The following is a 25,256-nucleotide window of genomic DNA, read 5'->3' as shown; positions in this document are numbered from 1 at the left end:
CCCCACAAGCTCATGATAATGTCACCCCACTCGCACTTTCACGAGATATCCTGACGACTGATTAGACAAAAACACAGAGACGTTCTAACATTTGGTTAATATTCTGTTGGCCATGAATTCTACTCTGTAAATGAAATTTTTACAGTTAACTAGAGTGTTTCCGATCAAATGAGCTAAGTTAATCTTGAATCAATTCAATCTAATGATTATAATAGACTTTAACTATGACGCAGACCAGATTTAACGCTTGTTTCCACTCGATCAGATCCAATCAAAATCTTAAAACAATGCCCTCAACATAAAAATCTATATAATCATTATTTCCACAGCGTATAATGGGTCGATTTAACACTACAAAGTAATAATCAAAATACTGTCATGAGAAAAGAATTACTAATTAATGTAGAAATCTTCCTTCTTTTTTTATTCCTTCCCCATTGAAATCTTGGGATCATGTCTCCCTTGTATGGAAAGCAAAATGTCCACAAAAATAGTGCAAGCTCACTAATCAATTAGGTTGACATGTTTGCATACAGCAGTGTGAAGAAGAGTTGAACTTCTGGTATGCTTCTGATGACTTGGATAAACCTGTTTTTGCTTGGTTCATCCAGCAGTGATGATCTCATTTGTATGACTCGAGGTATGAGTTTGGCCAATGGCATCCCTGTCATAAGACTGCCTCCAGACTGAATGGTCATTTCATCCACCAGGGCATTAACCGCTGCTTTGAATGATATATCAACAACACTAGAATATTCAGCACTGCAAAAGAGAGAAAAGATAGATGTCTTTACATATATGAAAGAGCAAACAGATTTTAACAGATCATTCTGAAAGTAATTTACAGAGGTAATATCAAAAGGTTACTTTCAAATTTATTTGTTTAGCGCTTATCATGACAACAAATAGACAACAAATAAACATAAGCTAATGCACATGTCATGTCTCTGTCATCGGACAACAAACAACCTTCTGATTCAGTACACAAAGGAAAGAAAAAATTAGAACTTCCAAGGTAAAGCACATGGAAAATAGCTATAAACTGTATGTATGCTTTCATCTGGAATTGACTACACATATATTGAAGGGCTTAAGGTTTGCAATTTAGTGCTTAGAACCAATGTTTTCAAACTCAGACCAAACTGGCTAATCTGACTAGGAATGAGTGTCAAATTTGATACAGGTCATGGCTAAAACCCATTTTAGGCATTAAACTGGATTGACTCATGGTTGGACTAGGTGAACAGTTTTAAACCACAATTCAACTGTCAAGTTAAATCAGTTAGACTATCATGTCATATTTACATTAGATGACTAAAACTCGTTTTAAAGTTCTAAATATGTCATATACTAACGTCATGTTGACATCACCAGTTGGCCTATGGACAGACCCTTTGACCAATTTAACGTCTAGTCTGGGTTTAAAAACATTGCTTAGAGCTAGTCCCAAAACATTATTCTTGGCATGAGCAAATAATTGCATCAACCATAGCAACAAGAAGCTTGGACAGGTCCATCATTTAATAGGCAATCGAGCCATGCAATTCACTGTCTCACCACAGAATATATTCAAAACTAGAAATTGCAAGTGTAGCTTCTGAAAAAAGCAGGGAAGTAACATAGGTGGCTTGTGCATGGTTCATGGATTTGAAACACTTTCAACCAGTGCATTACACAACATCAATTAGTGGAGTTGCACAAACTGGCCATTAAATCTTAGGTCAAAGTCTACAATAGAATTTGTCATTTCTCAATTGTAAACATAATACCTAGATTTTCCAAGGCCAGTATGATGAACATACCTCAATAAGACTGCTCGAGTCTCATTCATAAGCTGATCAAATTTGGTAACATCAGGAAGATTTGGGTTTTCATGGCAGGAGGCTGCAGCTAGTTTGTAGAACCTGGCATCTGCAGGCATCAAGAAATCCACCCACTGGTGAGGACTTCCCATGCTCATGAACATCTCAAGTATTTGCATCAAAGTTTCATGAAGCACTCCAGTATCAAAGAAATCTTTCAACTGCTTTCTGCACATAAGAAGTTGCCACAATTCAGCCTCAATTTGAATATTAAAATAGATGCAAAAACTATTCTGAATAGATTCACGCAAGACCAGAAGTTTGATACACATTTAGTCTTCAGGATTATGACATAAAATATCGAAGTTTGCTTAAAGGTCTACTTTGTCTACAGCAGTAACAATATGAGTTCTGAACTTTGATTCCTGATGCCCATGCAATTGATAAAAGTGATAAAGGAGCAAAAAGTTAGACCAGGTTTCAGTATCAAGAGTGCTAATAACATTGTGGAATCCAAAATTCAAGATATAACATAACAAAGTGTCTAAAATCCCTTGTTCCTAAGATAGTTTGCGAGGTTTTTTAAGCTTATTGGGGCAATATGCAAGCATATTACTCTTATATTCAAACATATTCCTTCACTCAAAAGTCAAAACAACATATATCAAAACCTTATTTAGGCCAAAAGATTAAGTGAATAAATAGCTAGCTCTCCTCTGAGTAAAATAACATAACACGATTAACCATAGATGGCGAGACCTTACCCTTTCATAACTTTGGTTGCTGCTGCCTGAATATTAGAAATCAATGCCTGCAAACCAAAATTAGCAAGAAAATCGGCACTTGCTAGAAAATTTTGTTGGTCATCCCTGTCGATGAAATCATAATCATCCTGCAAAAGGATTAAAAGGGCTACTTTAGTAAGGTACAATTTATATTAATAAAAGGTGTATTTAAAGTATGCAAACATAAACCAGTAATTCCCACTGTCTAACCAGGCGCCAAAAGTTCATGTAATTATTAACAATAACATATTATAAGTGTCCGATTTTAAACAGTTCTTCTTGCTAAGCAAATTAAATTGTGGATAGGTATTAATTATCAGAATATAATCTAAGGGGAACTGGAAAATGAAAAAAAGGCTTAAGCTCTTATCTCTAATAGGGGCCAAGAAGACATGGCATTGGGCTTGCCTACTTAAATTGTTTTCCACGTGAATGACAATGTCATTTAGAATTCACCTGGAAGTGAAGCAACATTTGCTAGGAGTTACTATTCAAAGGTAGGATGCCTTCTTATCAATAACCTCATACTTTCCCACTGGTAACCTCCAACATTTTTAAAATAAGTTATATAATTCTATAATTCCTACAGAGAGGTATGGAGAAGAAGAAGAAATATAGAACTGAAAAACAAAAAAAGAAGAAGAAAAAAATATAGAGCTATGGAGAAGATTCTGACTAAAGTTGAAACTTCTCAAAAGTTTGATAAGTGAAAAAATTCTGCGGAATGATACCAGTACTTCTCACTCCAAGTAGAAACCCAGGTGCCTATCTTCCTTCTTTAACCTACCTCTCCTTTATAAATCCTTGGAATCCATCTTTTCACTCTATCACTAATTATTTTCACCATGAATGAAACTTCACCACCATGTCTTTGATACCACCATTAGTAGTAAACTGACTTTGAACCCATTGACGCCAAGCCATAAATAACATGTAGTATTCTAAGTTCAAGAAGAAGGAAGTATACTTAAAATGTTTGAGCAAACAGTGCAATCAGGGTAGAAGGAAGCTTTTGTGGAAGGAAGGCCATTGAGTTTCAAAAGAAACGATGTAAAGGAAACAACAGCTTGAGGAAATCTCAAAAGTCCACCTTCTCATGTGCTTGAAAGAAGGGTGGGGGGTTGGTAGTTGCACAGGTAATCAAATCAAAGCTTGATTAAATCTGAACTATTCATCAGCATGCAAATGAGAAACAAGCACTACACTCATTATATTGAAAAGTATCATGGAAGTTATACCATGTGAAGGGATAGAACTGAAATAAAACCTTACAGGTAATTGAGAGCTTCCAAGGCCACGAGCAGTATCAATATATAAATGTCTCCCAAGAATATCAACCTGAACTCTAATATATAAGCTCAACATTGTCACTGACCATAGTGACACCATCATTTTTGTGAAACCTGCAGAAATCTCATTAGCAGTGAGAAACACAAGCCACCATCAAGGTAAAATTACTATAATTTAAGAACATCAAAGGGAACTCATAGAATATGCAGACACAAGCACCCTAATGGAAACAAAACAAAACAGCTGCATACTTAAAATTTTCAGTCTGTCCCATAGCTCAAGTTTCTCTGAAGGTGACAAGGAACTGGGCTGCTCCTTTCCTCTCATTAACTTATCAGTAAGCTGAGAAAGGGCCAGCTCTTCCTCTAGCCGATTGCTTAAATAGTGAATTGCATGGGGTAATGTTGTCGCATCAGCTATTCTTTGAACCTTTTCAAAGTGGGCTTCCATTCTATCATACAACAACCATAAATCACGAAGCATAAGAACCAGAATAGTACATTGTTCACAGATAAAAAGTTCATGACCGAAAGAAAACAAAAATAAGAGAATTTTATCTTCTTAACTGGGCCTTAATGACTTCATCATGCTCACGCTGTTGTCTCTCCAGCTCAGCAAGCCTACGCTGAGAATCATATAGCTTATACAGAATATACCCACATCCTAAAACACCTGTTGCAACAAAAAACTTCCTCCTATGCCTTCTCCAAAAATCCCTGTATTGCCAAAAGTGTACATATAAGCAAGAACAACTAAGCATTATAGGGTAAACAAATAAAGTAACAAATCAAAATAAAGCACAAAACCAAAAATCTTCAAAGAGTACCCAGAACAAGAAACAAGAAATTAAAGCACAACAATAACACCAAAACAATACACAAAACTACGAAGAACAAAATACCCACATGAAGAAACAGACAACTAAATAGATAAAACAGCAATCAAACACAAAATCCAAGTGAAAAAGAGAACTGGGTACAAAACTAACCTTAAAGAAAGCATTTTGAACACTATGTAACCCAAAAATCCATCACTTGGTCGTTGCTTGATACGAATCCATTGGACAGTGCAATAAGAAAGTACAAATACGGGAAAGGAGATAAAATTTACAGAAGGTTAAGAAGACAAAATAGGGGAAAAAACTGAATCTTGAGAAGAGAATAAGTGGGTTTATATAGAAGACGGAGATTGAAATGGAAGTAGAGTTGACTGCTTAGATAATTAAGCAGCCAAAGCTGCTAACTTAGAGACTTTTGTCTGAGTGATGTAGTCCCTCTTCACTCAGTTTCAACTTATTTGTACAGTTCAACAACAGCGACTAAGATCCGATGCGTATTTGCAATTAACAAATCGTTGAAACCTCCCCAATAGTTTGAAGAAAGATTTTTTAATCCCGAAAGTCTTCCTTTGTTCTCCCCGAACTTTCTGAAAGTTAATTTTTTACCCTTGTAGTTCCCAAAATATTCCATCCTCCTCTTTTTTTTTTTTTTTTTTTACTTTTTAAATAACTTACTGAGTTGAGTTAGACTACCTGTTTAATTCTAGTTTAAAATATTTTTTTTGATTTAATCGAACTAATTATATTAAATAAGATAAAACTTTAAATCTTTTTAGTCAAATTTTATTTTTTGTAATGGTAAACTTTCTCTTACCTGAGCTCAGACTATAGCTTTCTATCTAATCAAAAACTATTTTTTTGATTTAATCGAGTCTAAACTAACCACTTTCAAATCTAATTAAGAAATACATTTTTGATCTAATCAAGTCTCAATTGGCCATGCTAAGAGAAAACCTTGGGTCCTCCTCAGTCTAGTTTTTTTTTTTTTAAACAAGAAACTGTTTTACTTGTGTTAAGCTATCTTTTTTGTGTCTAATCAAGAACTACAAAGAATAATTTTAGATATATTTCTTCAACAAATTTAGAACTCACATCTTATTTGTTACTTGAATATCTCTATTTTTTTCACTCAAATTATATTTTCGAAGCTGCTCATTCTAGTTTTATTATCATTAAGAGTTACCATTGACCTATTTTCATTTTTAAATCAGTAAATGGGCCCCAAATTTAGAAAAATAATGTTCAAAAACTAAATAATAAATTGAAATTGGAAGATGAAACGAGTAATGAGTACACTGTTTATACGTACAAGAGAAAAGTTTATTTGTTTTTTTAAGCAAAAGGGCATTGAAAAATCTATCTGTTGGCAACGCAATTTGACGTGCATTCTTCTAGTAATGAATTGTAAACAATCAAGATGGTGCATGTCATGTCAATATATATCTTCAATATATCACCACTTGCTACTTAAAATGTTGGCGTTAACTTATATAATGGATAGATAATTTTAAATTAAAAATAAAATAAAACTCAATAATATAATAACACTCCATATATATACCTAATTGTATATTAAAAAATGTGTATGATAGAAAAGTGCAGTTAACTTTTCCAAGTTCAAATGATGAAATTACATTAACATTACTTTCAATGGGCTACATATCAAATAGATCAAACTTAACTGGTTTAGGATCGAGTAGGAGAAGAAACTGAGTATTCACAGTTTATCTCCCCAAAAATCAGCAATTATACACTAATCATGCTGTTGTCAATCCCTAATTTCCCTAGCCCTACACTCAAAACAAGATAAAAAATATCTAACTGATATATCTTTAAATTGCAGTAACTTCACTGCCAAAATGAAGTTGCATATCTGATGGTATCCAACCAGAAGGCGCAAGCTATTCAATATCACCCTCTGATGACTGCAGATGGAGGGTACTTGATGGTGAGTCTCCTTCAGTGTCTGCATCTGGATCATCAGGACTATCAGTCGAAGTCTTGTTTTCCTCACTATCCCTGTCAACTTTCATCCGCTTGCTAGACCTTTTGGGTTTGCCATTGGCAGTAGGGTTTTGCAAATCCTCTCTCATGTCATTTTTCCCAGACATTTGTGCTGCAGTGTCATTAGTTGCACATGTTGGATCTCCATCCTTGTCAACTTTCATCCACTTGCTAGTCCGCTTGGGTTTGACATTGGCAGGAGACCGTACACCAGAACTCTGTTTCACTAAGCTATCATTATCGTTAGACAAGTCCTTTCCATTTTCAGGAACACCAGACTGAATTTGTTCAATTTCAGTGTCTGCATCTGGAACATCAGGATTCTCAGTTAAGATCCTCTTTTTCTCTCCATCCTTGTCAACTTTCATCCGCTTGCCACCTTGTTTGGGTTTGGCATTGGCAGGAGGGCTTTGCAAATCCTCTTTCATGTCATTTTTCTCAGACATTTCTGCAGCAGTGTCATTGGTTGCAGATGTTGGATCAGGTTTTTCCTCCATTTCATCAGTGTCTTCTTCACTCAACTCAGCAGCAGGATCCCCACTTTCCTCGGTCTTACGTTTCAGTGATTCAATCACATCCATTAATTCACGGTTAACCTGTCACATTGAATTCCATAAGAAGCTATATTTCCAATCATAGAAAGAGATTTGTGCTTGGAATACATAGAAGAAATTAGTTCATCAGCTCAACATTCTCTGATAAGCATTTTAATGCCACAAGATTTTAGTGTTTCAAGTTTATCTAACTTCACCGTGTTTATATTTAACCCAGAGAGAACAATTCAGAGCAAAGATGTGACCACTGACCTGAGGATTTTGAAGAAATTCAGATATGTCAGTTGGGCATGAAGGACACTGCATGACATTCTTTTGTGATCGAAGTGTCCGTCCACCTCTGCTTCTGTCCCTGATGAAAGTCTTACCAGCAAATGCACCCTCCAAACATGACTTGCAAAAGTTATGAGCACATGGTGTGGTAATTGGAAGAGTCATCACTTGCCGACAGATAAGGCAGCTGAACTCTGCATACAAAAACTTTACAAAGTGAGCAAGTTTACATTTTTAAATTTATATGAATATATATTGCAATCCACCAACAAGATCAACAATAGTAAAATTTGACCTTAATATAAGTTGCTTTAGATGCTAAACACATCAAGCTCATTGAATAACTTAGTAAAGGGACAGATACACACCTTTCAGTAGCTTCTCCCTTACACTTAAATTCTGTGCTTGCCTTATAGCTTTCCTTATCCTCTTTCTGTCCTCAGGATTTCCTGTACCCACTGGTTTTTTGCTGGGAGGTGGAGGTTTTTTCCATTTCCAGCTAGAATCTTCTTCCTGCAAATGGAGAAAGATAGCATAATTACTTGTGTCTGGGGGAGAATTACTGATGGTCACACCAAGAATGTTTCAGTGAATATCACAGATTGATCCACTGGGAAATGGGTGTAAGTTCCAATGAAGCATCCATTCTATAATGTTCCATGAAATTGTTTATTACATGTCAGTAATAACTTGAAGATTTCATTGCCATAACGATGATAGAGTGACCAAAAAAATTTCAAAAGAACAAAATAAACAAAACATAAAATAATTATAGTAAGCAAAGAAACTGAATCAACTCACATCAAAGTCCCAGGATGGACTTTCCTTCCTCTCTGTTATGTCAGTAGCCTTCTTAAGTTCTTGAACAACAGGCAAAGGTCTTGGTCTGTCCCCAAATTCATCACTGTAATAGAAGTTAAAGAAATATCAACAAAGACAGCATAAAGTGAGGGAAATCAATTATATGGATGTATAGGACTAACCTCGTCCATGGAGCTGGCTCATTGTCACACCTAACAAATAAATAACGGCACACCTTGAAACCCTATGCAAAAAGAATACCCATCAGTATATACATTCAACTGAAACAATCTTCATGGCAATTATGATAATAGCAAATGGAATATATTTACTTGAATTCCAACTTTTCGCCAGCATTTTTCAATTCTATAGACTCCATCGTAGCGCACACCTTTCTCAGGGGCATAAGAAGAACGCTTCTCTTTGTGAGATCTAGTCATCAATTGAAAGGAAATTGTGTTATGAAGGGTCAGAATCTCCGGAGAGGCATATTTAATCTGAAGTTCATAAACTATGACAAATAAATCATATAGCACAACGTGATAAGTTAGCAACAACTCAAATTGAATCAGCCTATAAAAGAAAATACATATAAATAATTTAGAGTCCAAAACTAGTATGTCAAAGTTGCCTAGGATGTTTTGACACAAATCAGCTTCCATGCTAAACTAGATAGAAATTAATCTTTGCAAATAAAAATGAATTAAAATTTACTCTAGCAATAATGGGTGGATAGTCAAACATTTTTCATAAAAGAAACAAAAGAAAAAAGCAACCATAAGACAGTTACATTGATACATACCTTACAACCCGAACAGGGTAGCCCTTCATGCAACTAACTCGGAGAGCCTCATTCATTTTATCAAATGTCTGATCAAAGGACTGCTCCTTGTTTGTACGTTTGTTACCACTGAGATCTCTACCTCCACTGCCAACCACATCCATGCAAATTTCAAACAAGCTAAACTATAAATAGGATAAATCAATCATTACTTTCAACTAAAATTATATATTAACTAGTTGGAAGGAATCATAAGTTTCATGCAGCATCAAAAATAGCACAGGTAAAACTAGATAAATATGAAAAAGGGATAGTTGTTATGAAGGAGGAAATAATTTGTAAATCTAAAGACTTGTAGGGAAAATGAAAAAATAAAATTGAATGGAAGGCCAACCCTGAGAAAACTAAAAGTAGTCAAAAAAGTCATTCACAGACAAACCTTCCTGTATAGAGAAACCACTCTCCATGATCTTCATCATCCTCATAACCTCCAGAGAGAGCCACTGACTGAGCACCATAGGTTGACTGTCCAGCTATACCAGCAACATGAGGAAGATGAGCACCCCACTGCCTGCACTCCAATCTATCTTCCCAGCATTCCCCAACAAGCACACCCTGATTTCTCCCTGGATCATTCTCAGCAGGGATAGGTCCAAAATGATCAGGTGGTACAGTGACAAATATCTTTCCACTTGCAGCATTGGACTTCCCAGCTCTCTGCGCACGCTCAGTAGTATATGCTTTGTCAGGCCGATCTTGGTTGTGCACAAAATGATAAACCTTCAGTGGTCCACAAGCTTGGTTTGATTTTGACAGCTTTGCCATACGAATGGCAGCTACAAGGGTAGAGTTAATACGAGGTTGACTTGCCATTTTGGGGGGAATTGTATTGCGGCATTTAGCACATGTACGCTTCCCTTGCCCAATCCATTTCTGGAAGCATTTAAGGCAGAAATTGTGGCCACACGGTGTCTGAAACAACAAGCAACATTCCAATCAAATTCCAATATTAGTGCTAACATTTAGTTATCTCCAGCTTTTCAAAGATAGATGATAGAAGCATTGAGACAAGAACTAATCTTAATGTTCACCATTTCAAATATGAAATTATAAGTTCCTTCTAAAAGATACAAAACAAAGCTGAGTCCCCAAAACTAATTTGCTAAAATACGGGATAAAGACAGTGATTCTAGATGAATACCCAAATTAACAGAATGATCACTTCCCCAATTGACATGTTACCAGTACCCAAATCTAAATACTCAAACTCGAGCAATTACAAAAGCTAACAAATCAAAGATTAATTGCAAAAAATAATTAATCAATTCTAAAACATTTCCCCATAAAAACGAGCCATTTAAGACAAACATTCTGGTATCTTCCTAAAAGCCCATTATTTGAAAACTAATTTTAGAAATCACTTTCCAGAAAATTACGCTTATACTGCCTTTTTTTCCCCAAACAGTACTCCCAATTCTAAAAGGTACTTTTTCTAAAACAAGCACCAACAAAATTTAAAAGACAAAAAAAACCCTAATTTTAACAATCAAAACTGCACCGTAACAGGTCTCTCGGGCAACTGCATACAAAACGAACAGTTCAAGCTTCCATCGAGCAAGTCCATGACATCTTTTCCTCTATCACTCTCCTTCTCCTTTCCTTTCTTCTTTTTCTCCTCATCATCTCCCTCCATTCTCTCAAATCTCCCACTCATCAACTCCTGCCTCTTCCTTGCCTTCTCCTTCTCCGTCAACGTCTCGTCCGCTTCAATGGCTCGTATCGCCGCCACTATCTCTCCGCCTTCTCCGGCATCCGCCGCGCCCAAAGGTACAGCCACCTCCTCATCTCCAGAACAATCCGGACAATGCCACGAAATGGTAGAGGCGAGAGTCTCCGGAGGTTTGATCAAGCACGTGACGTGCCAAGGAGTGGCGCACAAGCAGCACGTAAGAGTCTCTTCGGCCGCCGGATTGATTTTGCAACGCATGCACTGGCCGTCTCCATCGCACGGAAGCTGGATATCGCGCGCCATAGAGTTAGATGCACAGGATAAGTCGATGTGCACAGGATAATCGAAAGTGATTGAAAAGACGCTCGCTTTGGGATTTTAAAGGGAAAGAGAGAGGCGGGCGGGTTTTTTGTAAAATGAATTTTGAATTTCAAAGGGTTTTTGTAAATGAATTTTGAATTTTAAACGGGAGGTAAAAAAGCTGTAATTTTCGAAATGACACAAATATCCTCAGTCGTAGATGTTATTTACGAGTGACATTGGTTCATTTTCCTCATTATGGAAACATTAATAGATGGTGACTTAGTAAATTCAATTGATTCATCTAAATAAGTATTAATGATGATATGTCGTGTTAACGTAAATATTGTACAATAATTAGAGCATTTAACAGGAAATCCATTTTATCCCAAATTTTTTAACAAAATTTTTACTTTAAATTTCATCTAATTTTATCAACAAAAATACAATTAATCTAAAAAAACTTGATCTTTATATCCGCCTGCTTCTCGATTTGAATCTGACTATCTTTTTATAATTGAATCAATTATATAACAAAATTAAATTTTAAATATAGTGATTAATTTTATAACCACTAAACTAGTTTGATATGTCATTGAAAAGACTTGAACTCTAATTTTCTACCTAAGAATCACATTTTATACTTGACAAAAGTTGAGTGGGTCTGATTAAAACAGGTATGGGTAAACAAGTGTGGGTGAAAAATAGATCGATTTGTATAAATAATAATTTCTAAAATTCATACTTGATTTTACGAAAATGGGTTACCCACTAATATTAATTTTTTATTATTTCTCTTTTATTTTTTTATTATTTTAATGTATTCATTTTATAATTTTTAATACTTTTCTCTTAAAGTATATAAGTATCGAAAATCTATCTCAAACTATAAAAATATTTTTCTATAAATTTGAAGAATTTTGGTATTGATGAATATTTATAATAAAGTATTTAGTTTCAAATTCTTTAAATTTATTTTTAATACAACAAATTATTTAATTTTTTAAAAATAACAGTTTTACCCCTAACTCTAACTATAATTTTAAATATAAATTTGTTTATAAGTAGATATTTAAATTTTTAAAAGGTAGAGAATGAAAGTTTAGGCTTTTACTAAATCTTGGGTGGGAATAAGTCTTTTGGCCAAGTACAAATAATGAATCAACTAAATCACTTTTAATTACTTGCAAAGCATGTATTTCACTGTTACAAAATTGTCTCTTGTAAAGTATACATATATTACTTGTAATAGGGATTTCAAATCTTCTTGTAAGTCATTTAATTCTATCGACAAAATATCAACTTTTACTCATAACCGTTTGAAGTGTGAAAACCATATCATTATTATATACATTAACAATATTTTATTATTAGGTTAATATCACATTTCTTACATATGAACACTTGTAACATAAACAAACAATGTATCATTGTTCCTTACACATTTCTTAGGACCATGGTTTCATCTCCTTGGATTTGAAAGTTGTTTATGTTTTGTGATTTACATAACACTCTTTCATCTCATAAAGCTAAGCACCTTCAAATATCATTTCATTTTTTGAATCAAAATCAACAACATCATCAAAAAAAATAGTCAGTACAAATTAGATTTCTCAATGACATCATGTTTATAGGAGAATAACTATTTTCCACTTGAATAAAAAGTTATTACGTTTAAAATTGAAAAAAATAAATTACAAAAATATAAAAAAAAAACTTTTTACAATGTCTATATTTATTTCGAGCTATGCTTTTTTATAGTTCACCTCTTCGCATATGTATCAAAATGTTATATTTATACTAGTGACATCTATCAATGATTTCCAAACGATTTATTACAAAAGCCAAAAAAACTGAACCAAAAAGGAATCATTTGTAATGTTGGTCCATCAATTATAAAAATTCAATAATTAAACGATTAACGTATAATATAATTGGACAATCCACTCTTAATTTAAAATAATTTATAATATAAATCAAGGATAAATTATAAAATTTAAAAATGATAAGACTAGTAAAATATCTTAAGATACACTTTTTTAAATATTAATAAATTAATAAAATATTATATCTTAAAACTATCAAAATAACTCCACAAATCTTAACAATTTCTCTTTACATCCCTATGGTATTATTAATTTTAAAAAAATCCAAACAGTCTCAGTAAAAATAGCCATACAATTCTATGCATATCTTAATTAGATTAGATTAGATTGTAGGCTTAGATGACCCACAATCAAATTCTATCCCATGTCACCGGCTATACCCGGTAACCATCCCAAACCTTGATACCCACTAAACACTTACATGCAACCGACTTTCCCGGTGACCTCAAAACCCTAATCTCCTTCTCTCTCACTCTATAAATATTACCATTTCTCCTTTTTCCTCTCCGCTCGCCTCTTCAACTTCTACAAACCCTAATAATCCTAGCGAGACTTCAGACAATCAAAGAACAAACCCATAATGGCTGAAGGCCTTGTTCTTCGTGGGACTATGCGTGCCCATACCGATATGGTCACCGCCATCGCCATCCCCATCGACAATTCCGACATGATTGTCACCGCCTCACGTGACAAGTCCATCATACTGTGGCACCTCACTAAGGAGGAGAAAACATACGGTGTACCACGTCGTCGTTTGACTGGACATTCACACTTCGTTCAGGACGTTGTTCTTTCATCCGACGGACAGTTCGCTCTCTCCGGCTCCTGGGACGGCGAGCTCCGTCTGTGGGACCTTGCTACCGGTGTCTCCGCCCGCCGTTTCGTTGGCCACACCAAGGATGTTCTTTCCGTCGCGTTCTCTATTGACAATCGTCAGATCGTTTCGGCTTCACGTGACCGCACGATCAAGCTGTGGAACACTCTTGGCGAATGCAAGTACACCATTCAAGACGGCGACGCTCACACAGAGTGGGTTTCATGTGTTAGATTCAGTCCTAATACTGTCCAGCCGACGATCGTTTCAGCGTCGTGGGACAGGACTGTGAAGGTATGGAACTTGAGCAACTGCAAGCTGAGGTCTACCCTGTCAGGGCACACCGGGTATGTGAATACAGTAGCTGTGTCACCTGATGGTTCTTTGTGCGCTAGTGGGGGGAAAGATGGAGTGATATTATTGTGGGATTTGGCAGAGGGAAAGAGATTGTACTCATTGGATGCGGGGGCTGTGATTCACGCTTTGTGTTTCAGTCCAAACAGGTACTGGTTGTGTGCTGCAACTGAGCAGAGTATTAAGATCTGGGATCTTGAGAGTAAGAGCATTGTGGAGGATCTTAAGGTTGATTTGAAGACCGAGGCTGAGAAAAGTGAGGGCACAACTGCCACCACCACCATTAAAAAGAAGGTATATATTACTTGAATCGAGATTTGCTTTATTTATTGATCATTAATATTCATTTGTATATTTTACTGTAATGGGAATTCGTTAATTTATCTTTTCGCACCTATTCTTTCTTGGTGTCTAATCGTTTGTTTTTTCTGTATGCATGAATCTACTTTATTTGGGTTTAGTTGTGTGTCTGTTTAGAAATGATAGCGATTTGTGACTGGTATGATGGTGAGTGTGAATAATGTTGTAAATGATATTGGACCCGAACCATGAATTGTGATATACTTATGGCCTGGCTGGATTTGAGCCTAGCCGAGCTTGACTCGAATTCATAATGGCCAATTTGAGATTCAGCTTGTTTGATCTGGCTCATGTATGATGGTTGTCAGTGAGATGGATGGTGTTGTTAGAGTGGAATTTGAGTTAAGCTCTAGCCAAGCTGAAGCTTTTATCTTGAATTTGGCTTGAATCAAACTGAACACTGAGTTGGCTGAGTGGTTTAGTTTCTATTTGAGTTGATTCGTTTGTGATCATTTAGTTGTCAAATGGGAGTCTTATTATTTTGTGATGGAAAGCAACTCTATTGATTTTTCTAGTTGTTCGTTGTTTTGAAGTCAATGATTGATAGTATTTTTTTGCTTTTGTGCAATGTTTTATCTAGGGCATCTGTGTTAATTATTATTGTGTTGTTATAGTTTGGTTTTCCTGTATGAGGTGATAACAGTGGTTGATTTGTGATATATTATGCAGAACATCTACTGCACAAGCTTGAACTGGAGTGCAGATGGAAGCACCTTGTTTAGTGGATATACCGACGGTGTTATCAGAGTGTGGGGAATTGGGCGTTTCTAGTAAGAAGACTGGGAATGGTCTAGTTGCGCTACTCTGTAGGCAGTTTCGAGCACCTAATTTAGATTTTGCTCAAAATGTTGGAAGGATATTTTGGCTTTTCATTTTATTTGGATGTTGTAGGCTTTGAGGCCTATCCTGTTTCGGTTTGGTTTGGTTATTATCCAGATATTACATTTATTTTCTCAACTATCAAATTATAGTTTCAACCAAAACTCAGTTATGGATATATGATATAATCTTTTTATATCTTACATTTTTTGTGATGTCAAATAAAGAGGAAAAATTGACTGTCACATTGCTCAAAATTTGTTGGTTTGATTGGTTATGCCCCTATGTGATTGTGATTTAAGATTAAAAAAAAAATCATTAATGACTTCATGGTAGCATCAATCCCGCCTGGTAAATTAGGGATGGTTATGGGCCAAGTTGGCTAGGGTTTGAGTTCATGTTTGTTTTTCAATTGAGTAGTTTGATTTGAGATGTCTTGTTGGTGACATTATACATTTTGTTGATAATTTTTAGGTTAGTAAGGTTGGCTTTGAATGACTCTAGTTTGAATAGAGATTGATTTTTGAATTTAGGTTGAATATATATAACTATGAGATTGATAGTGTAATCATTAAAATAAATAGTATTATCAATAGAATAAATAGAATATATTATATAAAATTTAGTTTTAATTGAGTGAAATGTCAATCCGAAGTTGGGTTGAATTTTCCAGGGCACCATTAGAGCTGAGTATTAAGACAATCACAACAACAAAGATAATGACAATGATAACGTGATGTAAAACCATCATTTCAGTGCATTTTAAGCTTACCATCCGAATAAGTTGAAAGGCATTTAATATGAATAACTTGAAGAGAATTGTGTCGAAATCATCTTCTTCATCGTCTGCACTAACCGGTGGAAGTGTACACAGGCTTCAAAACCAAAGGCTGGCACGAATCATCCAATAACGCCAATCAGTTCTGAATTAATTCAAGATTGTCTTTGCTATCGGAACTCCAGAAACCAACATCAATGACACTGGAGGAATTGACTCCGATGGTCAGTTGAAGTTTGTTGGTATTATCGAGGTCATAAAGGTCGGTGCCTCTAATCATACAAGCTCTTCTTTTAGCTTTCTTTTCCTTGCCGTCAGTCTCTCTGCCGGAGAATTCTTCTTCATCGTCGTCTTCGTTGTAGAGGAGAGGCATTGAGTTTGGGAGGGAAATCTTTTTCTCATCCCTTTGGTTCGTTTTAAGCTGCTTTTTCTTGGGCTCGAGGACGGCCTTGGGCTAGTTTGCCAATCGGTTTCAATTTTCCTGCATGAAAGATCCATGGACGCCCATAATATTTGAGAAATTTACGATTTTCCACTGATTTGAGAAACTAACAATGATTTCCTCATCCATTAATAACACGAGTAATGTATGTGCGGTGCTTTTAAATTAACATTATTATTGCTAAATATAAGTGTTTAATAATATTTTTTAATAAAATTTACTCACAACCATTAATACTTTTTTAATTGACAGAATAGATATTAATAAGTATTAATGTTGACAAACTATTATTTGATTAAATAATTTTAAGTTATAAATAAAATAAATAATTAAATTACCTAATTATATCATAACACATCAACGTAATTTTTTTCTAATCAACCCGCAAATCAAAGACTAACTCCCCTGCTTGGTCAAATATATACAAAGAAAAGTGATGGTTATTTATGAGACCAGAAAATGCAACAAAACTAGTGAGTAGATATGGTCGAAATTGATTTTTATCAAAATAAATACTCTCATTTAATAGATTTGAATAAAACTTGGCAAATAAACAAATGATTCGCTTGACTTGGATGGTTAGATATTGAAATTTCAAAGGGTAGCAAAATAAGCAAATTCCTACCCATAATCTTACTCACATAATATGTCAAACTGACAAATGAAAGTTTACTTTAATGAGATAGTCATTAAAGTTAACTTATTGGACAATTAATATGTAAATAAATGACTCATAATAAATGTATGATTTAGTGATTCAAATTTGTGAATCACATCTGTCTAGTATGATTTTAATTAATTATTAATCTTTTTACAAGATTTAATAATTTACATCGACAATTATCATATAATATCAAATTAACAAAAGAAAAAAACCTTATTGATATCAATAGCACATAATAACTTGTTTATTTTGCTTTCATTTCACTGTCGCCCCTTTATTTTCATCTATTTCCAGTTTCACATTGTCATCAATTTCATCCTCTTCTTCTTATGTTTTTTGTTTCATTTCCTTTCAGTCTCTTCATCTTTTTTGTTATTTAACAATTTCTCTTTTTATTCATTCAATCAAGTCATTGGTGACTCAATCGATGAAGATTATTATCAACAAAGATTTTTATCATGATATAAGAGAAAATAGCAAGAGTTGGCATCAATGAAATTGCAACTCTGACGATAGTTATGATTTTAAAAAAATTTTAGAAACAAGTTTTTTAACATTTTCATAGGCTAAACTATAAGGTTTAAAACGTTTAGATTTGATTTGATATTTAAAATAGTTGTTATTTTTATTTTTTTAAAAATTAATAAGTGATGAAATGATTGTCTTGCTCTAGCATCATTAATTTTTTTTATTAATAAAGTTAAATATGAATTAGAATACGATATTTAACTATCTTCGGAAAAAGAAGCGTGATTTGGCCAGTTTTTAGGTCAAATATTAGGTGAGAAAAATGTAATCTACTGTATTTAAAAGTTTGATACACTTGTCTTGATAGCAATACTTTGCTGGCAGGTAAAGCCTGAGCAAAGACACTTGTCATGGAAAGCTAAGCATTACAACATAACTCGATTTATTGACATGATTTATATATATATTATATCATATATATTATATATATATATATATATATATATATATATACATTGAAATATTAACTGAATCTAAATAATATATATATAAAATGTTGACTAACGAATAAACAATTAAATTAAGTTATTTTAAATTAAATTTTCTATTAAAGACTTAAAGATGAGGCACTGACCGGACACATTTTACTTGCTTTATTTTAGTCCTTTTTTTTTATGTCTTTTCTCTTTTGTCCAAACCAGAAATCGACAGCCACCACTTGGCAACAAAGCAACTTTAAATGTAAGGTCCTGCTTTCTTTGGAGAACGTACTTAAAAAAAAAAAAAAAAAAAATCTTGTATCTGCAATTCAATTTCACTATTAAGATAACTTTACTGGGTAAGAATGTAACAACAAATAGAGGTATTAGTCTATGAGAGAAAGTTTAAGTAAATATTGGAGAAAATTTCAAGAAAAAGAGAGTAAGATTCATATCACTTTAGTTTATACGTGGTGGATTTTTCCACCACATGATTTAGACTTTGGCTAAAAGATAATGTGAAGGCATTACATGTCTTGGAAAATTGGTTTTGAAGATTGCCATTTTTTTTTATTGGAGGGGTGGCAAAATTTCCTATAAATACCCCCCCTCCTTTCTTCGTGTAATATACACTTCTTTAATTAAAAAGCTTTCTTGCTTCTCCCTTTTGCTTCTTGTTATCATTTCTTAAGCCTACCTTTTATTCCTTTAATAAAATTTAGTTATAGTTTTCATCGTTCAATTAATTCTATTATATTTATAACAAAAGTAATTTTTAAAAATTAAATTGTTGACTTATCTAATACATAAGTTATAGATTCAATCAATATATGATATTTGTATTAAGTCATATGCAAGAAGATCTAGATTTAAGTTACTTAATCTTCAATGACTAGTTTTAGCTGTAATGATGGTTTCACCAAATTAGCCAATATTTGAACGGCCGGATCAATCCACTAGCCAAAATTGGTTTGATCGGTCGTTGGGCCTTAAAAATAGGCCAAAGGACTTATTCCCCCTCCCCAAAAATATGTTATTTTTTCAAGTTTCTTCTTTATAATTTTGAAAATCCTAAATACTTATTTATGATTAATTAAAATTAATAGTTCTATGAATAAAATCGTTATTTTATTTGTAATATTAAAACTAAACTAAAATATAATCTACTTTTTCTCTCCCAAACTTTAAAAACTAAAAATTTCCCCCTAATCGAAGTTTTAAAAAATAACAGTTTTTCCCTAGGGTTTAGTTTTCAAATCTCCAGTGCCATTACAGGTGATCTCTCCCTCCCGAAGCTTTCTCTCTCTCTCTAATAGTCTCTCTCCACTCAATTATAAACCCGATTGACATCTAATGAAACTTGGGAGACGATGAGAGACAAAGAACCTCGTTAGGAAGACAAAGATAAAGATCTTGTCTTCACTTAGGAAGATGAACAACTTCATCTTCCTGACGAAACTCTTCGTCTCCTGTCGTCTCCAAACTTCATTGAACATTGATTGAACATTTAACTAAGTAAAGAGAGACTGCCAGAGGGAGAGAAAGCTTTAGGAGGGAGAGGTCACTGACAATGGCACTGGAGATGACATCGAAGATTTGAAAACTATACCCTAGGGGGGGAACTGTTATTTTTTAAAACTTGAATTAGAGAAAAATTTTTAGTTTTAAAGTTTAGGAAAGGAAAAAAGATAAAATTTTAAGATATTAGAGTTTTGTTAATTTCAATTGTTTATATGTGGATAAATGTAATTTTTAAAATTAAAGGATGAAAACTTAAGATGAGAGAATCCTTTAGGTGGGAAATAGTCCTTTGCCCTTAAAAATGATTGGTTCTATTAGTTGTTTCTTGGGATAAAATGCGGTTGTAGCAATGAATTATACACTCCAATATCAGAAACTTCTTTCTGTTAAACAAGCGCAAGCACAGGAAGTTCAAACTAGAGGAAAAGTTGGCACACATAACAGCCATGGCTTTCTTCTGTCTCTCCTTCTTCAAAATCCATCCTCAACTTTCCAAAACAGTAGCCAAGATGAATTTATTTGATGCTTTACTCTTTTATGTCAGCTCAAACACTCTCTCTTAAATCTCTTGCCTACTAGAATTCTCTCCTGATCAGCTGTTTGTTTGTGAATACGTTTGTAGATTGTGCATTTGGTGGACAAGCTGAATTTTTGGCACAAGCTTCCGGTGTTACTTGGTCTGGCGTACATGGGAATCCGAAGGCACTTGCATCAACGTTACAACCTCTTGCATGTCGGGGAAATCAACGGCCAGAAATATGATACAGAGGAGTTCTGTTATCGGACGGCCGATGGAAAATGCAATCACCCTAGTGATGATACTATTGGCAGCCAAGGAACCTTTTTCGGCCGCAACATGCCACCGTCTTCTTCTGCTTATGGGGTAAGCAACAACAAGCACCGTATGTGAGTGTTCAATTTATTTATTGTGAGATTTTTGTTTCTGATTAACGACTAGCTTGCACTATTGAAGAAACATATTGTGAAAGATTGAGAAATCTTGAATTGGAAGTATAAAACAAGACAAAATTGACGGAAATATCTTGCCCAAAATATTGTCTGATTTGGATACACAATTCATTACATTAGAAGTTTAACCAATCAGATCCCCAAGGTATGTCCCAATATATATCTTCTATGTTTTGTTGAGGTGAGATTAGGGGTAGATATAAATCAAACCGAGTCAGAACACCTCTTAACTCGAGTTCAATTCAAATAAAAAATAATTCGGCTTGACTTTGTCGAGCTAATATTAAAGGTGGTTTAAGTTTGGTTTGAATGAAAATGATTTAGTTTGAGTTCAGTTTTAGTTTGACTTAAATTTATGATTCAGGTAAGTGGCTCAAATTCGTAGTTTAAACTTATAGTTCATTGATAAAACGACGTCGTTTAACAATTATTTAATATAATTTGAATCGTGTCACGAGTCGAGTTCGAACCAAATCGAGCAATCTATCCAGTTCCCTAGCCAAATCGAACCGAACTCTCTGTTACTCGAGTTTGACTCGGTTTTAAAACAAATCGAATCTCTTAACTTGAACTCAGTTCATATATGAAGTAAACGAACTCGAATTGAACCGAATCAAGCTAAGATGACTTTCAAACCTGAGCCAGCTTGGTTCGGGTCCATCCCCATGTGGGATGTCTAACATCTAAGCAAACCAGTTAAATGAAGCATGGTGAAGTACAACTCTGAGCCGACCTATGCATTTAAACCATTATCCTTGGGATCCCCTACTTAAATTTATGTCTATAACCAGTTTTCTTAAGAATCAAGACCTGTCCGCAAAGTTCTCTTCTTGTGGTAACATTATAACTACTGACTAAAAGATGTAGAATTCTGAATGTCTTATTAAGTATATTTTTCGTTCTTTTTAGTTTTTTCTTCTAATTTAGTTTTTTCAAAATACAGTTGCTGGATCCTCACCCAACAGTGGTAGCCACAAAGCTTTTGGCAAGGAAAAAGTATATAGATAATGGGAAGCAATTCAACATGATAGCTTGCTCCTGGATACAGTTCATGATTCATGACTGGGTTGATCATTTGGAGGACACCAAACAGGTAATAATTAATTAGCATACACTAATTCAATTCTCAATTTGGGTACACTTCTGAATTTTTTATTTGCATACATGATTCATTGCAGGTGAAACTCACAGTTCCTAAAGAAATTGCAAGTCGTTGTCTGATGAAGTCATTCAAGTTCTTTAAGACTAAAAGGGTCCCTGCTGCTTCACTTGATGTGAAGATTGGCTCCCTAAATACAAGAACTCCTTGGTGGTAAGGATTTAAACCTGTAGTTGTTATAGAGCATATTAATTCTGAGTCTCTGGTAATTTATTCATTTAACTTCTCATGGCTTTAGCAGGGATGGCAGTGTAATTTATGGAAATAATGACGAAGGCATGAGAAGAGTGAGGACATTCAAGGATGGAAAGTTGAGAATAACAGGGGATGGACTTCTTGATCATGATGAGAAAGGGATTCCTATTTCGGGTGATGTTAGAAATTGCTGGGCAGGCTTTTCCCTATTACAAGCCTTGTTTGTAAAAGAGCACAATGCTGTATGCGATAAGCTCAAAGTAAGTTATTTTTTCCTTATGCATGTTACTGAAAACATTGTACACAAGAATCTAAATGAAACCCCTTTTGTGAATGATTTACTGAAGTTGCTTTCTGGTTGATTGATCTCTAGGAGAATTACCCTGATTTTGATGATGAGAAGCTCTACCGACATGCAAGATTGGTGACTTCGGCTGTCATTGCTAAAGTTCACACCATCGATTGGACTGTAGAACTTTTAAAAACTGATACTCTTCTGGCAGGAATGAGGATCAACTGGTAAGACTCTTTATGGAATATTGATTTATTGTCGTTGAAGTCTGAGAATATCCAGCTTTCTGATTGTCTGGTGTTAGTTGCTTTTTTCATTGCTGAGCAAATTATGCATTATGTATGTGCAGGTATGGATTTCTTGGAAAGAAATTTAAGGATTTATTTGGACCCATTTTGGGACCAATACTAACTGGATTGGTTGGTCTTAAGAAGCCAAGAGATCATGGAGTTCCCTACTCGCTTACAGAGGAGTTTGTCAGCGTATACAGAATGCATTGCCTTCTACCTGACAAACTCATAATAAGGGATATCAAGTCCACACAGCCGGAGTATGAAAGCCCTCCTATCCAAGAAGAGTAATTCTATTTTACTTCTCTCACTTCATGTTGTAAGAAAATTTGAGTACATGAATAGATCAGAATTAATAATATACTTTTATACATAAGAATGGAGGAGGAGTACTTCTGAAACACAAAACATCTGCATTTTCAATCCATTAACTGCTTTTGATGAATTTCTTTTAGGGTACCTATGAAGGAAATGGCAGGAAAAGAAGGCGAGCGACGACTATCAAAAACTGGAATTGAGCAAATGATGGTATCGATGGGTCACCAGTCATGTGGAGCTCTCACATTATGGAACTATCCATCATGGATGAGAGACCTGATTGTTCATGATATCAACGGGGAAGATAGATCAAATCCAGTTGATATGGCTGCTTTAGAAAGTAATAAGTCAATTCCATACTTGAGCTTCTCCTTTTTTCATTTAGCATTTAGCTTAATACTAATTAAATTGTTGTATAATCAGTCTATAGAGACAGGGAGAGAGGAGTTGCTCGGTACAATGAATTCAGAAGAAACTTACTGATGATTCCTATAAGCAAGTGGGAAGATCTATCAGATGATAAAGAAGTCGTTGAAACTCTCCACAAAGTATATGGAGATGATGTTGAAAAACTTGATCTGATTGTGGGTTTACATGCTGAGAAGAAGATCAAAGGTTTTGCTATTAGTGAGACAGCTTTCTTTATCTTTCTTCTTATTGCGTCTAGGTAATTATTATCATCTTATACAAGTTAAAATCATAATTAGTGTTTAATTTAGCTTTCCTTGTGCTAAAAGATAACTGATGGATGTTCAGGAGGCTAGAAGCTGATAGGTTTTTCACCACCAACTTCAACTCCCAAACATACACAGAGAAAGGCTTGGAATGGGTTAATAAGACTGAGACTTTGAAAGATGTTATTGATCGTCATTTCCCTGACATGATGAGAAAATGGATGAGATGTTCAAGTGCATTTTCAGTGTGGGATTCAGATCCTAATCCAAAAAACTACATCCCTCTATATCTCCGACCGGCCACCTGATTAGTACATTTTGTTGTTTTCAAGGCAAAATCACTAAAAGTGCCTTCTAGTAGAACTAGCATATGTACGTATGTACATATAGCTTTCAGGATACTAAAAGTGCCTTTGTATCTGTTTGTATGCTTGATACTCTTGTAAAATTCAATTTTAGTTTCTATTCAACAACTTAATTATCATGTGCTCTCCCCTCATCTCTCACTCCAGAATGTATTTTTGGAAACTGTCCCAAACATAGACTGAATATTGAATTTGTGGCAGCCCCATATGAGGTTGATGCTCAGTTGGCATAGCTGTCCAGTCTAAAGTAGAAAAGGTGTAATTGCTACAGTTATTACTGAAGACAGTGATCTATATAGCATCTGGAAGCCAGGCTGAAAGCACTTCCAATGAATTTTGATATAGCGAAAATGGAGGTCTATTGCTCTCCCGAGAACTCCATCTTCTTTGTTTCTTATTGAAGTTGAGAGCTTGATTTTCTTGGACTGTATCCCCTAATCAAGCATTATCTTGGATTTTCACTGTTATTATTTGCTACCAAGCCAGGTTCATTTGCCTGCTGTTGCCCAGTCCCCATTTTTTCGTTCTTTAAGTTGGCATTGGTACTGCAATTCAGTTAATCTTAAAACTACAATAAGCAATATTTTCTTTTGCCATCCTGAATTACACTAGAAAAAATGCCTCCATCAGTAGCTGCTGCAATTGCCGAAGGACACTTAGACCCAGTAAGCATTGAGGCTTTTGATTGTTCTCCAAATACTGAATATCATCATGGACATGCTGCAATCCAAACTTCTAATAAACCACGGAAGCCTAGAATTAAAATCGAAACTCGGTTTATGGTATTTTCTTTACAAAAGACCATGGAAGAAATTACAGACAAGTTTTTCGACCCAGGTTCTTCTTTAATAACAGAAAAATGTGTCTCATGTAGTTTCTTGAAATAAAATCATCAAAAGGCTCTCAATGTTATAGTTTTTAGTTGTTGATATTCAAATGAAGCAGCAGTATCCAATTTCATCTGAAAGGATACATTTCAGTGAAGGCACAGCTCTCCAGAAATTAGTTTTGCCATTACAAAGTCAGGAAACAGTTGAAAATGCAGTGGTTTCTGATGACCTTCCATTTCAGGTTCTAGACAACAACCCATTCTACAAAAGGAAACTTGATCAGATTCAGTTTGATACATTCAAGATCATTGGGCGTCAGTAAAGTTTTAGTTGTGACTGGGGATGACAGGTTGGAATTCTTGTATGCAACTCCTGATAACAGTCAACCAAAGGTTTCTGAAAACATCCATTCCAGGAAAAGA

The 25,256-nt window shown here is 34.7% G+C and overlaps 4 protein-coding genes across 7 annotated transcripts; 2 read left to right on the top strand and 2 right to left on the bottom strand.

Annotated features, from left to right (window-relative positions):
* Nucleotides 1-293: 293 nt before the first annotated feature.
* On the bottom strand, nucleotides 294-5,200 carry LOC123204524 (peroxisome biogenesis protein 3-1-like). The gene is made up of 7 exons (XM_044621233.1): nucleotides 4,866-5,200; nucleotides 4,444-4,593; nucleotides 4,129-4,328; nucleotides 3,860-3,990; nucleotides 2,567-2,694; nucleotides 1,803-2,030; nucleotides 294-762 (listed from the first exon to the last, which is right to left on the bottom strand). Exons 1-7 carry the CDS (start codon nucleotides 4,877-4,879, stop codon nucleotides 513-515), a joined length of 1,101 nt encoding a protein of 366 aa, XP_044477168.1. The 5' UTR covers nucleotides 4,880-5,200; the 3' UTR covers nucleotides 294-512.
* Nucleotides 5,201-6,249: 1,049 nt separating this feature from the next.
* Nucleotides 6,250-11,272, bottom strand: LOC123203978 (E3 ubiquitin-protein ligase ORTHRUS 2-like). Its single transcript, XM_044620482.1, has 9 exons — nucleotides 10,687-11,272; nucleotides 9,568-10,100; nucleotides 9,150-9,275; nucleotides 8,680-8,779; nucleotides 8,530-8,591; nucleotides 8,348-8,450; nucleotides 7,915-8,059; nucleotides 7,526-7,740; nucleotides 6,250-7,315 (listed from the first exon to the last, which is right to left on the bottom strand). Exons 1-9 carry the CDS (start codon nucleotides 11,158-11,160, stop codon nucleotides 6,617-6,619), a joined length of 2,457 nt encoding a protein of 818 aa, XP_044476417.1. The 5' UTR covers nucleotides 11,161-11,272; the 3' UTR covers nucleotides 6,250-6,616.
* A 2,266-nt stretch (nucleotides 11,273-13,538) lies between these two features.
* On the top strand, nucleotides 13,539-15,593 carry LOC123204656 (guanine nucleotide-binding protein subunit beta-like protein). The gene is made up of 2 exons (XM_044621434.1): nucleotides 13,539-14,505; nucleotides 15,241-15,593. Exons 1-2 carry the CDS (start codon nucleotides 13,624-13,626, stop codon nucleotides 15,340-15,342), a joined length of 984 nt encoding a protein of 327 aa, XP_044477369.1. The 5' UTR covers nucleotides 13,539-13,623; the 3' UTR covers nucleotides 15,343-15,593.
* Nucleotides 15,594-20,065: 4,472 nt separating this feature from the next.
* On the top strand, nucleotides 20,066-24,123 carry LOC123204521 (alpha-dioxygenase 2). Of its 4 annotated transcripts, none has more exons than XM_044621228.1 (10): nucleotides 20,066-20,281; nucleotides 20,365-20,625; nucleotides 21,655-21,804; nucleotides 21,890-22,023; nucleotides 22,112-22,325; nucleotides 22,439-22,584; nucleotides 22,707-22,934; nucleotides 23,103-23,305; nucleotides 23,389-23,632; nucleotides 23,722-24,123. In XM_044621228.1, exons 1-10 carry the CDS (start codon nucleotides 20,189-20,191, stop codon nucleotides 23,945-23,947), a joined length of 1,899 nt encoding a protein of 632 aa, XP_044477163.1. In that variant the 5' UTR covers nucleotides 20,066-20,188; the 3' UTR covers nucleotides 23,948-24,123. The 4 variants fall into 4 exon arrangements, with proteins under 4 accessions (XP_044477163.1, XP_044477162.1, XP_044477164.1 ...); XM_044621227.1 differs by having other exon boundaries at nucleotides 22,109-22,325; XM_044621229.1 differs by having other exon boundaries at nucleotides 20,080-20,242; nucleotides 22,109-22,325.
* Nucleotides 24,124-25,256: the final 1,133 nt, after the last annotated feature.

The sequence above is a fragment of the Mangifera indica genome, chromosome 20, assembly GCF_011075055.1.
Source record: "Mangifera indica cultivar Alphonso chromosome 20, CATAS_Mindica_2.1, whole genome shotgun sequence".
NCBI lineage: Eukaryota > Viridiplantae > Streptophyta > Magnoliopsida > Sapindales > Anacardiaceae > Mangifera > Mangifera indica.
This window is presented reverse-complemented; position numbering and strand designations above follow the sequence as displayed.

Excerpts from the sequence above, each read along its gene's own strand:
- LOC123204656 (XM_044621434.1), top strand. The coding sequence starts at position 13,624 with ATGGCTGAAGGCCTTGTTCTTCGTGGGACTATGCGTGCCCATACCGAT. Across the intron at positions 14,506-15,240 it reads CCACCACCATTAAAAAGAAG|AACATCTACTGCACAAGCTT; the intron begins GTATATATTACT and ends TATATTATGCAG.
- LOC123204521 (XM_044621227.1), top strand. The coding sequence starts at position 20,189 with ATGGCTTTCTTCTGTCTCTCCTTCTTCAAAATCCATCCTCAACTTTCC. Across the intron at positions 21,805-21,889 it reads ATTTGGAGGACACCAAACAG|GTGAAACTCACAGTTCCTAA; the intron begins GTAATAATTAAT and ends GATTCATTGCAG. Across the intron at positions 22,326-22,438 it reads CTGTATGCGATAAGCTCAAA|GAGAATTACCCTGATTTTGA; the intron begins GTAAGTTATTTT and ends ATTGATCTCTAG.
- LOC123203978 (XM_044620482.1), bottom strand. The coding sequence starts at position 11,160 with ATGGCGCGCGATATCCAGCTTCCGTGCGATGGAGACGGCCAGTGCATG. Across the intron at positions 9,276-9,567 it reads TGGTTTCTCTATACAGGAAG|TGGAGGTAGAGATCTCAGTG; the intron begins GTTTGTCTGTGA and ends TGTGGTTGGCAG. Across the intron at positions 7,741-7,914 it reads AAGGGAGAAGCTACTGAAAG|AGTTCAGCTGCCTTATCTGT; the intron begins GTGTGTATCTGT and ends TTTTGTATGCAG.
- LOC123204524 (XM_044621233.1), bottom strand. Across the intron at positions 2,695-3,859 it reads TTGGAAGCTCTCAATTACCT|GATGATTATGATTTCATCGA; the intron begins GTAAGGTTTTAT and ends ATCCTTTTGCAG. Across the intron at positions 2,031-2,566 it reads GCAACCAAAGTTATGAAAGG|AAAGCAGTTGAAAGATTTCT; the intron begins GTAAGGTCTCGC and ends TCTTATGTGCAG.